General features: G+C 33.1%; 3 protein-coding genes across 3 annotated transcripts in view; 2 read left to right on the top strand and 1 right to left on the bottom strand.

Moving 5' to 3' along the window:
* Positions 1–3,080: 3,080 nt before the first annotated feature.
* Positions 3,081–4,308, bottom strand: LOC125816398 (uncharacterized protein At4g06744-like). Its single transcript, XM_049496002.1, has one exon. It carries the CDS (start codon positions 4,296–4,298, stop codon positions 3,105–3,107), a length of 1,194 nt encoding a protein of 397 aa, XP_049351959.1. The 5' UTR covers positions 4,299–4,308; the 3' UTR covers positions 3,081–3,104.
* Positions 4,309–7,767: 3,459 nt separating this feature from the next.
* The window catches only part of LOC125816384 (scopoletin glucosyltransferase-like), a 38,914-nt gene continuing 33,177 nt past the window's right edge, over positions 7,768–13,504 (top strand). The window contains exon 1 of the mRNA XM_049495989.1: positions 7,768–7,782. The gene's annotated coding sequence lies outside the window, so the exon portion shown is untranslated. The remainder of the gene's footprint in view (positions 7,783–13,504) is intronic.
* LOC125816385 (scopoletin glucosyltransferase-like) lies at positions 7,792–9,405 on the top strand. The gene has a single exon (XM_049495990.1). It carries the CDS (start codon positions 7,792–7,794, stop codon positions 9,238–9,240), a length of 1,449 nt encoding a protein of 482 aa, XP_049351947.1. The 3' UTR covers positions 9,241–9,405.

Raw genomic sequence — 13,504 nt, 5'->3', positions numbered from 1 at the left:
TGTTTATCGGAAGTCAAATCAAATGAAAAACAAAAACTGTCAGAATTCTTTGGAAACATTAAACTAACTACTCCCTCCGTCCCTATTTACTTGTCCATATTTCCTTTTTTAGTTGTCCCTATTTAGTTGTTCATTTTGACAAATCAAGAAAGGACAACAAATTTTTTCCTATTATACCCTTATTTACACTTCTTGAAAATTGTAAAAGTGTATGTTGTTTCCCTCCAATTTATTTCACTTGAATTCAAATAAGTGGTTGTAATTTTGAAGTGAAAAGTTGTCATAAGGGTAAAATTGTAACTTCACTGTGCTAATAATTGTTGCCTTAATCTGTGTGCCATTTCTAAAGTTGACAACTAAAAAGGGATGGAGGGAGTAACATTGAAATATCAAATTGAATAACAGATTTTTTTTTTTTTTAAAATAAAATTATTTACAAACAGTGTAATCCAAAAATCTAATTTAAGAGTTAGGTGGTGATATATAAAAATCCAAACGAGGAGGCGACAGACACTTGTGTTTCAAATTTTAGATGAATCGTCGGTGATTGAATTCGAAAATTTGAAATGAGTTTTTTCTCAAAAAATGATTACCCACGCGCATTGAGCAAGCGTTATTGTTACACGACTCAGATTTTTGAGACGCGTGTGAGTGAATAATTCAAAGGGAGCGTGAGATAACGTGTTAGCAGAATTCACGTGGACCGTCAGTTAGAAAAACAGTAGCCCCATGGGCTCATTCTTCTTTTATGGCGGATCACGTGGCTCACGTGATAAAAGTCTAAAACTTAACGGGCTTTACGGCGGTGAACGTGTCGGTGAGGTAAATATTGACATTATTTTCGGAGAAGATTTGGGCCCCTTTCTTTATTTTCATTATTGGGCCTATGATGGGTCTTCTATAATTTGTTGTATGCCTTAAATATAATTGGCCCACTAAGCCATTAGCCGAATGGTCCATGTCATTTCATAGTACTATTACCAAATTTTTTAGATACCATGAATAGGAGATCAAGGAAGACTACTTAAGTAGTAGTGATCAGGAATAAATTAATTTTGAAATTATTTATTTCATGATTTGTACTATAATGATGGAGTAAATTATATCATATATATATATATGGTGAGATAATTTTGACAATTTCAGCCCCCATACCAAACAACCCATAAGAGGTCATTTGATTCGTGGGATAAAGAATATCAATTTTGAATATTTTACGTGATTATTTTATTTATGTTTGATTATGAATATTAAGCACACGTTTAAAAGATGAAGGCAGTAGAGGTGAAAATTTTGATATGAATCTAGACATAATAAGAGATATAAGATCAAAGATGAAATTATAGAGGACAAGATGAGAGTGGCCTGGGTGGCGGACGCCAGACACTATGAGGAAAGCGAGATTGTGAAGGGAAGGTGTGTGGCAGCACCAATAGGGATGTGTGAGAGGGTGACTATAACAAGTTTTAGGATAGTTAGAGGTAGATGAAGAAGATTAAATAGTCTGTTTGGATTGACTTAAAAGTTGGTCAAACCTACTTTTAAATCATTTACAACTCTTGGAAGTGTTTGACAAAGTTTAAAATAAATAAAAAATGATTTTTAATAAGTTAAAAATCAGAAGTAGATCTCCCCCTACTTTTTTATTTTTTGACTTAAAAACTAATTTTTTTTAAGTCAATCCAAACTAGCTTTAATTTGGGGGAGATGAGGATATGATCTTAGATAGGAATGTAAGGAGACAAGGATTAGGGTAAAAGAATAATATATAGCTAGAAGTTGTCGTACTTATATGTTGGAGAGGTAGGAAGCTAGTCTTTTATTCTCGTCTTCTTCTTATTTAGTGTTTACATAGCATCTTTTTCTTTATATCTTGATGGCATTTTTCTTTCTATCTTGCTTTGATCATATCTTTTTGAGTCAAGGATTTATCGAAAACAATATCTTTATGCTGTAAAAACCAGAGTAAGGTTTATATATATTTTAGACTCTTTTCAGTACTCACATATAAAATTATACTGAATATATTATTAATATTAAATAAAATGAAAGGGACCAGCTATGCCATATTTTATTCCATCATTGTAACTAAACGACCCCCAAGGCCCTAACTACTGACTTCAAAATTTGACTTTTGTTGTTGTTGTTGTTGTGTTGTCCCCTCTGGAGGCTGGAGCAGTGCATCACAATTATGGTCTTTCAATTTTAGACGTGCATTGAGCCCATTAATAGACTAGAATAGAGTCAAAAATCTTTTAGATTTTGTAGCATTACACCAAATACTGTACCTATTGAAGTTCCAATGAGTTTTTTTTCCAAATTAAAATTCTCACAATATGCAGGAACCTGCACAATATTGCCTCCTACTTTGTGTGGCTTGAAATGAAATTCAATTACCATGTTCCCAAATAAAAAAACGTACTTGCCCTGTAACAATCTCAAATGAGAAGTATTTTTACTCCAAGTCTCATATTAATAATTTAATTGATATATAGTCTTAGGTCATATAATATGATTTGAAAAATAAGTAATTAATGCAGAGAGTAAATTAAAAAAAACATAATTATCTTTTCTTGATTTATTAAAAGTAACAATAAAAATTGGAAATGTACTTTAAAATATTAGATAAGTAAAAATAAACGGGGAATAATTTAGATGTTATCTCCCAATATAACAAATAGCTTACACAAAATTACTTTTCCCTTAACAGTGCACAACATTTCCACCACTATTTTCTTGACCCAAAAAGTAGTTCTAGTGGCACATCAAAATTCATGCGGCTAGTTATATCCTCAAATCTAAAAACAAAAAAACACAAGGTCCCATTGATTTTGCAGCATTAAATTATCAAGGAGTATTGCATGATAAAATGACATTTCTCTGTCTTTAATTAATGATTTTGAATTCGAGCTATTTTTCCCTCCAATAGATCCTATTCAGAACGAATTTAAACTAGTCAAATCAATAAATTTCAAATACCAAATGAATAATCAAGAAAAAACCTTTGCTATAATAAGTTGTGAGATGAACTGTAGTACCTGACACCAGGTAGAAAACATAGAAAAATAAATAAAAATCAAGAAGACACTAAAACAAAGGTTTCATTAATACAATTTTGTATGTTTTGACAAAGCAGAGTATGAAATCAAATGTCTTTCTGGTCTAAGTGGTCTTTGGGGACTAAAATTAGAAATATTACAAGGTATGATCCTCAAGCTCTTCTGTAATGGACACAATTTAATTTGCATCCTAAATAATACACACTCCAATATTGATCTCTGATTAGGAAGACCATTAATACAATTTTTTTCAACATTAAGAACTCCATTTTCGATCAATTCCCTACATAGTGGCCCTACTTTTGTAAAATAGTTATTTGACAAAGTAAAATTCACTAAATTTTTTAGTGAACATATCACTTCTGGAACTTGTCCATATAACAAATTTCCAGCAAAATTCAATTGTTCCACACTTTCCAAACACCCTAATGAACGTGGTAATGGACCAGTTAATGTGTTAAATCCAACGTCGATCACAATTGCTTTTTTCAAAAGGCCTAATTCATAAGGAATGCAACCAGTGAGCAAGTTGTTCAAGAATAAAATTTCCAACAAATTCGGAGCTTGTCCAATGCTACGTGGGATTGGACCAACGAATTTGTTGTTGGCTAAGGTTAAATAAAAAGCAGAGGTGGATCCAATGTTGTCTGGAAGTTTTTGAATGAAATTGTTATTGTTAAGAAAGAATGCATCAAGATATTGTACGAAAATTTGAGGTGGGATTATTCCTGTCAAGAGATTGTAACGAATATCCAAGAAAGTTAGAGTCTTGATATTGAGAATTGACATGGGAAATGTACCGATGAACTGGTTGTTACTAAGATCAAGTTCGTAAAGATATGGAAGATTTGAAATTTTCGAAGAAATTATGCCTGAAAAGTTGTTGGTATTAGCATGAAATATGGCTAAGTCAGGGAGTTGATCAATGAAACCATCTAATGTAGGTGCACTAAGTTGAAATCCATTGAAATCTATAGAAGCAAGAGAAATTGCTGAGGAATTATTAGGTGGATTATCACAATAAAAGCCTTTATAATTGCAAATATTAGGGCCTGTCCAAGTTTTTGTGACACCAAAAGGATCAAGAGTAATTGTGTTCTTGAAATTTTGTATTATTGGGAATATTAGAGCTAGACTTTGGTCTATGAAGGTTAAATTTGGTGCTGGTAAAGGTGGTAGTAATTGGCAATTAATATTGTTGAGAATTGAAAAAATAATGAGGGAATAAAAGATCTTCATGGAATTGGAATTTTTTTTGTTACTTAGTGAGGAGAGATGAGAAGAAATTGTTTATAATGATTTTCTTTTATAGCATAAAAGATGCATGGTATTAATTATCTTGGTTGGTGAAGTCTTGAAAAAGATAAGAGACTCATGAGTTCACATTGTAGTGGGTAATTGGAAGAATTTATAGTGATTGGTCTTAGCTATTATCCAATAAGAAAATTTCATAGTAGGTGGTATTTTGAGCTCTAATTATTAATTATATTGATAGTTTAGCTAATTATCAAATATAACATTAATAACAATAGTTTACTTTTAAAAGATTGTTATACTGTGCATCGTTTCGCTCTGTATCAAAGCGAACGGATACAAATCAAAACTTTAGCTATCGTTATGTAGTGTAATTTTTTCAAAACTCTCATGTTTCAAGTAAATACAATGAATAAAAAAGGAAAAAAACAATTAACTTTGTATCTATTTTAAATGGGGGAGTTAAACAGAGATTCCAGAAAGTTCTTGCTAAATGGGTATTTAAAATGTTGAAAGTGGAGCACCTCATCTGCCATAAACCAAAAGAATCATGATTATTAGGTAGATGAATGAATATGTGGAATTCCATTGCTCAAAATTAGTGAGGAGTTTAATGTCACGCTTATGTATTTATTTTTTTAATACTTTTTTCTCATGCATACAAAAGATGATAAATTGCAAATATAAAGAGTGTGAACACAAAAAGGAGCAGTAGGAATAAAGATAATCTCTTATTAGGCTATTCACTTGAAATTTTTATCTTCACGTGGTTTATTAGGAAATATTAAAATAAATTCGATAAATAGTTCTCCTAAATTCAAACTCATGGTACTATAGTTTGAAATATGACCTCTTAACAACTGTTTGTTCTGAGAGAGTGTTCACTTGAGAGTTGAGTCGTAATCCTAATACTACTAGAGTACTTGTCGTTTGGTTGAGAACAAATTATCTCAGGATAAATTATCTCAAACATGACAACCAAACAAGAAACCAAAATACTATCGCAGGATTATTTTTCACACCAAACGACCCCTTAGTAACACGGCCAAATGAAAGACGAAACTTACAACTAACGAGATCTCATTATCTCTAAGGGGTCGTTTGGTAGAAGTTAGAACATAAATCATAATAGGAGGGAAAAGGGCCAACGACTTCTCATAAGGATTTGGTACCTGGGCTCGCAGAAGAATGGCTGGTTCGGTGTGCATCTTGGCCCAACTAAAGCGAAGAAATTCTACGCCAATGTTGGGCTGATTGCAGCCTAAGTCCATTATAACTACGGGCCAAGTTCTTGATCTCTAGCTTAGCCACGCATCCAAATGAATGTGGGCCATGGCACATGTAAAAAACAAGGATCTCTTGTCCACTCACAAATAAATATAAGAACATTACCTTTTTCAGATTTTATATGTAAAAATAAAAATTTCTTGTAAAAATACCTAATAAAATTAGAAAAATAAATATTATAAATAAACTACGAAACCTATTCTCCTGTCCAAAACCGTGATCTCATTCAGAAGTCTTTCCTACTGAGGCCTCATTTGTTTTCATAAAGATCAAGACCTCTAAATCTGAATACACGTCTGAATATTAAGATTTGCATTAAGAGCTAGGTGTCTAGATCTGAATACACATCTGAATATTAAGATGTGGTCTCCAAATCTGAACACTGAATGATTATTGTTTGTTTTCAATATTTGAATGTGCATATGAAATCAAACATTATATTAATAAAATGTTATAAAAAAATCATTTCAACAAAAAAATTATTTTTTGATTAAAAAAATATCGGAATCATCAAGCATAACATAAAGAAAATCACGAATAAAATATATTTTATAGGCACAATATAATATCAAAAAGTTCAATAAGTATGATTGATACTAGTTGAAAAATAATAAATAAGGTATTACATTATCAGCGCCTAACATATATTTTGGCTAATTAGAAAAATTAAAGAATTCTTATCTTTTTTCCAATAACCTTAATCCAATTCTCTAACTTGTGAGCCTCTAACGTCATTCATGCTTTTTGTAGCGACACTTTCACAAAATATACTAACACATATACTGTATAATGACTCTTCCCATCCAAGTCCATCAAATTTTACCATATATTCTTCAAAGGTAGGTGCACTATTTTTTTAATCAATAATTCCAGATTAGTAATCATCTCATCAATTTCCAATTCAGATGAATAAGTTTTTTTCTTCCCCAATTTTTTTTTCCAGATGAAACTGAAGATTGGGATGTAGAATTATTAGGAGCTCCATTATTTTTGTCACCAACTAGTTCAACAACAATAATATATCAAAGAGTCCCAACAAAATTATTGGCCCAAGACAAAATTCTAATAAGAGACCTCAAATATGTATACATAATTATTATTTTTAATTATGAATAGTATTTTTTCACTCAAAAACCTTGATGAACAACAATACACCCTAAGAAAATTATTAATATAAAATAAAAATACTTGTAAAGATTATGAAAACTTACCAGTTCAAGAGGAAAAATAGTGTTTGATTGAGAAAAAAGAGCAAGAAAGTTTGTAGTTGAGAGAGCAAAAGTCACACAAAGACCGAGAGAGGTGATATAGTATTATTTTATAACTTATTAAATAAGTCTGAATGATGTTAAAATTCTCCTGTAGATCTGATCCGTTTAGACCTTTTCAGGTCCATTAAGAGGCTTTTTGAAAAAAGAAACAAATGGACTGAATCTGAATCATTCAGATTCAGAACCTGCATTAAGTGCAAACAAATGAGGCCTGAGACTCCAATAAACTTCTTGTTGGCTAGTCTTGATGAGTGGTTCAGAAAAAATTGACATTTAATTATAGTTAAATGATATATATATATAAATTTTTTTTACTTAATTATGATAAATTATAATAGTATGGTGCATGGAGCAAGTTTTTTTTTCCACCTAGTTGCTAAATCCCTCATTGAAGCCCAATTAAATTCGGATCACGCACGGCATGACGCTCCAATAGGATTTTCTCCATGGAGAAAGTCAGTGTAATGGTGTGTTTGGTAAAACTATTCCACAATGTCTAATTTGACCCAATCAAGTCTGTGCAGCAAGTCAACTATACATCTGTCCAAATTTTAATAAACAATTCAAACCAATCACTCTCTAAAACCTCAACCAGACAGAAAGAAGAAAACATTGGAAACTAATTGCACATGACTACTAGAAAAATAAGCCAAAGATCAATCCCATCTAGATATAAAAAAATCATATAAACTATAGAATTTTTACTTTTCTTGCACATCACTCATACTTAATTGTAGATAACCGTCAGCAATGACAACTTACATACTTTTGACAAGTAAATACAGCATGAAACATTAGCTAAAACTAGAATCCAACATTTTTTAAATCTTGGTTTGACTATAAAAAACTGGATGAGCAAAGGCTAGAAATACAACTCCTATTTTCTTTCAACTGCTAAATACACCATTCTTATAGCAACTATGGATAAAAGAACAGATCAACTTCATGCATACTTTTTGCCAATGATGGCTCCAGGGCACATGATACCATTAGTAGACATGGCCAGGCAATTTTCCAGGCATGGTGTGAAGGTAACAATCATCACGACTCCTCTCAACGCGACTAAATTCTCAAAAACAATCCAAAAAGACAGAGAGCTTGGCAGTGATATTAGCATCCGGACAACTGAATTCCCTTGTAAAGAAGCTGGATTGCCAGAGGGCTGTGAAAACTTAGCTTCTACTACTAGTTCAGAAATGAGTCTAAAATTCATCAAAGCCTTGTACTTGTTTCAACAGCCAGTTGAAAAGTTCATGGAGGAAGATCATCCAGATTGTCTAATAGCAGGAGCTTTATTCCCATGGGCTGTTGATGTTGCAGCCAAGCTGGGAATTCCAAGACTAGCTTTTAATGGCACTGGTTTACTTCCCATGTGTGCTTATCACTGTTTGATGGAACACAAACCTCATTTGAAGGTTGAATCCGAGACGGAAGAGTTTATCATCCCTGGCCTTCCTGACACAATAAAGATGTCAAGACAAAAGCTTTCAGAACACTTGAAGGATGAAAAAGAAACCCCAATGACTGCAATATTTAAAGATTTTATGCGAGCAGAAACGACTAGTTATGGAGCTATTGTAAACAGCTTTTATGAGCTAGAACCAAATTATGTTCAACACTTCAGGGAAGTAGTAGGGAGAAAAGTGTGGCACGTTGGTCCTGTTTCGCTCTGCAATAAAGACAACGAAGATAAATCACAAAGAGGCCAAGACAGTTCCCTTTCTGAGCAAAAGTGTTTGGATTGGCTCAATACCAAGGAACCAAAATCAGTCATTTATTTATGTTTCGGAAGCATGTCCATCTTTTCATCAGATCAGTTGCTTGAGATAGCAACCGCTCTCGAAGCATCAGACCAACAATTTATATGGGTAGTGAGGCAAAATACAACAAATGAAGAGTGGATGCCAGAAGGATTTGAAGAAAAGCTGAACGGAAGAGGTTTGATAATAAAAGGATGGGCACCTCAGGTGCTTATCCTTGATCATGAAGCTACGGGAGGTTTTGTGACTCACTGTGGATGGAACTCATTGCTCGAAGGAGTTAGTGCAGGAGTGCCAATGGTCACATGGCCGCTATCAGCTGAGCAATTTTTTAATGAAAAGCTACTAGTAGAGATATTAAAGATTGGAGTACCAGTAGGTGTTCAGGCCTGGTCTCAAAGAACAGATAGCAGAGTCCCAATTAACAGGGAAAGCATACAAAGTGCAGTGACCAAACTGATGGTTGGTCAGGAAGCAGAGGAGATGCGAGGCCGTGCAGATGCTTTAGGAAATTCGGCTAAAATGGCTGTAGAGAAAGGCGGATCATCTGACAATAGCTTGATTTCCTTACTAGAAGAATTGAGGATGGGGAAGAGCAGCTCCAGCTGATGGGAATTTGTTTAAATGTATTATTGTTACATCATTTATGTGTTAAGACAATTTGGACTTTCTTTGCTATATAATGCTAGCGTTTGGTCATAGATTGACAAATATTATTTGGGTGAAAATTTGGGTGTGTTTGGCCATAATATTTGGAAAACATATTTCACTTTTGTAGAAAAGTATGATTTATACCCATAAGTTTTAAAAACGATCAAAACTAACCATAAGTTTGTATTACAAGTCAATTGGATCTTCGTTGCAACAAATGACAAGTAGTGTCCATGACACTGGAGCAATGTGGTAGTTTATAGTGAGTGTAACAAGCATCATTTCATACATCGTGAAGTAGACAAAGCACATGACTTTATTATCTTGAGCCGATTGTTCATCATTTTCATCAACAACCATATCATCACTTTCATATTCATTGAATACTTTGGTGTTCACGTAAAAAAATATGTAATACAATGCAAACAACTACTATAGAAGGTGTTTTTGTAAAAAATAAAAGTTTGGTGTAAAATTTCAATTTTTAAAAGATCCCAAATAAAGAGATTTGGCCCAAATACTAGAAAAAACTAGTATTTGGATATTTGCCAATAATATTTGCCAAATAATGACAAATTGTATGGACAAACACTATTTGCCAATTTTTTCTCCAAATATTACTTGGGAAATCTATGGCCAAACAAGTATAGTTTGATTTCCTTGATAGTTTAGAAGTTTGTATTTTTTTTTTGACGAAACCATAGAGAGACAAATCCTAGACATAAAAATATGATAACAACAGGTCTAGTTTACTTGTCTTGAACTCAAATTAGAATTTTCAAAGTACAAAAAGACAGCAATGGCACCTTATCTACCATAGAAAAGTAATGCTCCCATGAATACATTAGCAAAATCAGAAGTTTCAAAATCCTTGTTTATCTATAAAACCATGACGAGCAAAGACGAATAGATATACAACACCTTCTACTTTCTTTTATCTCCTGTTCTTTTTTAGTTCATCACCTGTTTTTTCTTATCTATTCCCTGGCTACCATGGATAAAAGAAGTGATCAACTTCACATATACTTTCTGCCTATATGGCTCCTGTAACACCCCAGAAAAAAATTTGAGCTAAGACTCGAACCGTCCTTCGTTGTGAGTAGGATTTTATTAAGGAATTTAAAATTTCATAAGTTTTAAGGCCACTAGATATAGCACCTTAAGTTCCAAAAATAACTAAATTGGAAATAGCAAAATCTGAAATTTTGCAAGTTAAGCTAAGTATGAGTTTTGGGAAGACTTTAAACAACCATAAATCATAGAACATGATGATTTAGGTGTGCTACAAGATATCGTAGGAAATATATTTGAATTATCTTTCCAACGCCACCAAGTTTGATAAGTTTCGAGTTCGGATGAGTGAGATATGGCCTTTTGAAGTTAGGCTGTCCAGTTAAGGAAAGTTAGCCGAAAATAGTAAGGGGTATTTTGGTCTTTTCCTTACCCAATCAGATTTAATTTATTTTTTAGTAGGGATTTAAAGGTATAATCCTATTAGGCTCAGTTTAATAATCCTAAAATTAGCCTAGGGTTTTAGTTGGGAGTTCAAGAAGAGAAAAAAAGAGAAAAGAGGAGAAAATAAGAGATGATCAAAGCGTTCGTCGAGAGTCTTGCGTTTTGTTGTGGATTTTCTCCATGGGTTTAATCCCTAAGAGGTATGTAAGCTTCTATAGTGTTGGGTTTATTCACCCACACGCCAATCATATTATTTTCAGCGAAATTTCATTCTTGAAGTTGGAAGATTAGAGTTCTTGAAGTTAATTCTAAATCTTGTTGTGTTGGGTTTTGGATGATTTCTTGAGATCAAAGTGAGTGTTTAAAGGGATGTATTGAGTAGATTAGAGTGTACTTATGTTAAGTAATTGATTCTAAGTGATTGGGGAAGAAACCGTTCGATTCTAGGTGAGTTAAGGTCAGAAAACGAGCAAACAAAGTCATAGAAGTTTTCTGGGTTGGGGATTGGCGCGATGCGCCTGCTAGAGCGCCCCAAACCCTCCTCTGAAGTTTAGGGGCTGGCACCCCGCGCCACCCATAGCGCCAGGGTCGCCTGCCCCATCCAGTTTGTCGTCGGTTGTCCCGTTTGAGTTCGTTTAAAATGCACCTTCACTCCTTTTCGATTCTAACTACTCTAAGCTACTTCTAAACACCTAAAATCATTCCTAACATGATAATAACCTTGAATTCATAATTCACATTCAAGGTAGAGTTAAGAGTTAAGTTTTGAGAATTCTTTCGAACATTCTAAGAAAGTCCATTTGAGTCATTTTGAGGAGTCTTCTACAACTTCTAGTAACTTGTTTCAAGACTCGAGTAAGTGATCATGAGAGTGAGGAGAAGGTATTCATGAGTCTATTTTGTCATCATGAGATATTTCATAGCATGAATCTTAACTCTTGAATTCATAATTCACATTCAAGAGAGAGTTAAGAGTAGAGTTCAAGAAAACCTTTGAGTTCAATTGTGAATCATTTGAGATCAACTATCGATTTGAACTAAGTTTTGAGGAAGTAAGTTAGAGAATAAGAAGAGTCGTATACATGAGTTCCATATAGTTATGTAGACCATCGAGTCGAGTTGTTTCATGCCCATAATTTCGCATGAACTTCGTAAGTTGAGCATCTTTCAGAGAAGTGGTATCTTCAAGTTCTAAGCCTTTAAGTGTTGAGTTCCTAATCCTTTTTGAGAAGAATCTTTGAGTACTTGAGTTGAATATTTCATGCCCATAATTCCGCATGAACACTATAAGTCAAAAAATCTTGAGATGAGTAGTATCATTGAAGTTCTTGAGTTCCAAGTATTGAGTTCTATCTATGGTTATTGAAAACTTTGCATTGAGTCGTTCATGTCCATAATTCGGCATGAACCATATCTTAAGAAGTCTTTTTACAAATGTTTAAACTTTGTTTTAAGACTTAAAGCTTTGAGTTCAGTAAAGAGTAAAGAGTAAAGTTTGAGTAATCGCTTTCTAAATGAAGGAAGAAAGGAAACTGAGATTTCCAAGATAGCCTTTGAGCTAAGTTTTTGAGAAATTATCTTAAATCAGCAGAAATAAGTATGTTTTTAAAACATAAGAGCTAGTATATTTTTGGGAGTAGTATTGAGCACCGATATGGGTGAGTGTTCAAACAACTCACAACCCCCATAAACCATGGGTAGAAAATGATCATACTTTTTAGATGAATCTTTATCACAATAGACTAGTGAATCCACTTAGTAGTTCAGGTCCTATACCTTTGACCGGGTATAGGATGCGCTGGTAGCGTGAGAAAGATCGATGTATCATCACAATAGCTCTTATGTGATGGTTGTCGGTTAGAGAAACTCCCATAGAAGTTATTGTATTTTATATACATCAGTTTATTTTGTATTTTTACATACATTTCAGAGTTCATATTGTATCGTTGCATACATATAGAGTTATCATTGTATTTATAAATACACAGAGTTGAAAAACCATGTTTTAAACAGTTTGTTTCTTTATATTGCACTTGTTTTAAATTGTTTTATATTGAAATGCGTTCAGTCATATTGAGTTGAGTATCCAGAGGTGAGTACCCAGAGTCAAATATCATATCTTTGAGTTGAGTATCATATCCAGATGAAACTGAAGATTGGGATGTAGAATTATTAGGAGCTCCATTATTTTTGTCACCAACTAGTTCAACAACTAGTTCAACAACAATAATATATCAAAGAGTCCCAACAAAATTATTGGCCGAAGACAAAATTCTAATAAGAGACCTCAAATATGTATACATAATTATTATTTTAAATTCTGAATAGTATTTTTTCACTCGAAAACCTTGATGAACAACAATACACCCTAAGAAAATTATTAATATAAAATAAAAATACTTGTAAAGATTATGAAAACTTACCAGTTCAAGAGGTAAAATAGTGTTTGATTGAGAAAAAAGAGCAAGAAAGTTTGTAGTTGAGAGAGCAAAAGTCACACAAAGACCGAGAGAGGTGATATAATATTATTTTATAACTTATTAAATAAGTCTGAATGGTGTTAAAATTCTCCTGTAGATCTAATCCGTTTAGACCTTTTCAGGTCCATTAAGAGGCTTTCTGAAAAAAGAAACAAATGGACTGAATCTGAATCATTTAGATTCAGACTTGCATTAAATGCAAACAAATGAGGCCTGAGACTCCAATAAACTTCTTGTTGGCTAGTCTTGATGAGTGGTTCAGAAAAAATTGTCACTTAATTATAGTT

The sequence above is a fragment of the Solanum verrucosum genome, unplaced genomic scaffold, assembly GCF_900185275.1.
Source record: "Solanum verrucosum unplaced genomic scaffold, falcon-dt-bn FXZP01000261.1, whole genome shotgun sequence".
NCBI lineage: Eukaryota > Viridiplantae > Streptophyta > Magnoliopsida > Solanales > Solanaceae > Solanum > Solanum verrucosum.
Note: the sequence above shows the minus strand (reverse complement) of the source record. Positions and strands in the feature narration are given on the sequence as shown.

Excerpts from the sequence above, each read along its gene's own strand:
- LOC125816398 (XM_049496002.1), bottom strand. The coding sequence starts at position 4,298 with ATGAAGATCTTTTATTCCCTCATTATTTTTTCAATTCTCAACAATATT.
- LOC125816385 (XM_049495990.1), top strand. The coding sequence starts at position 7,792 with ATGGATAAAAGAACAGATCAACTTCATGCATACTTTTTGCCAATGATG.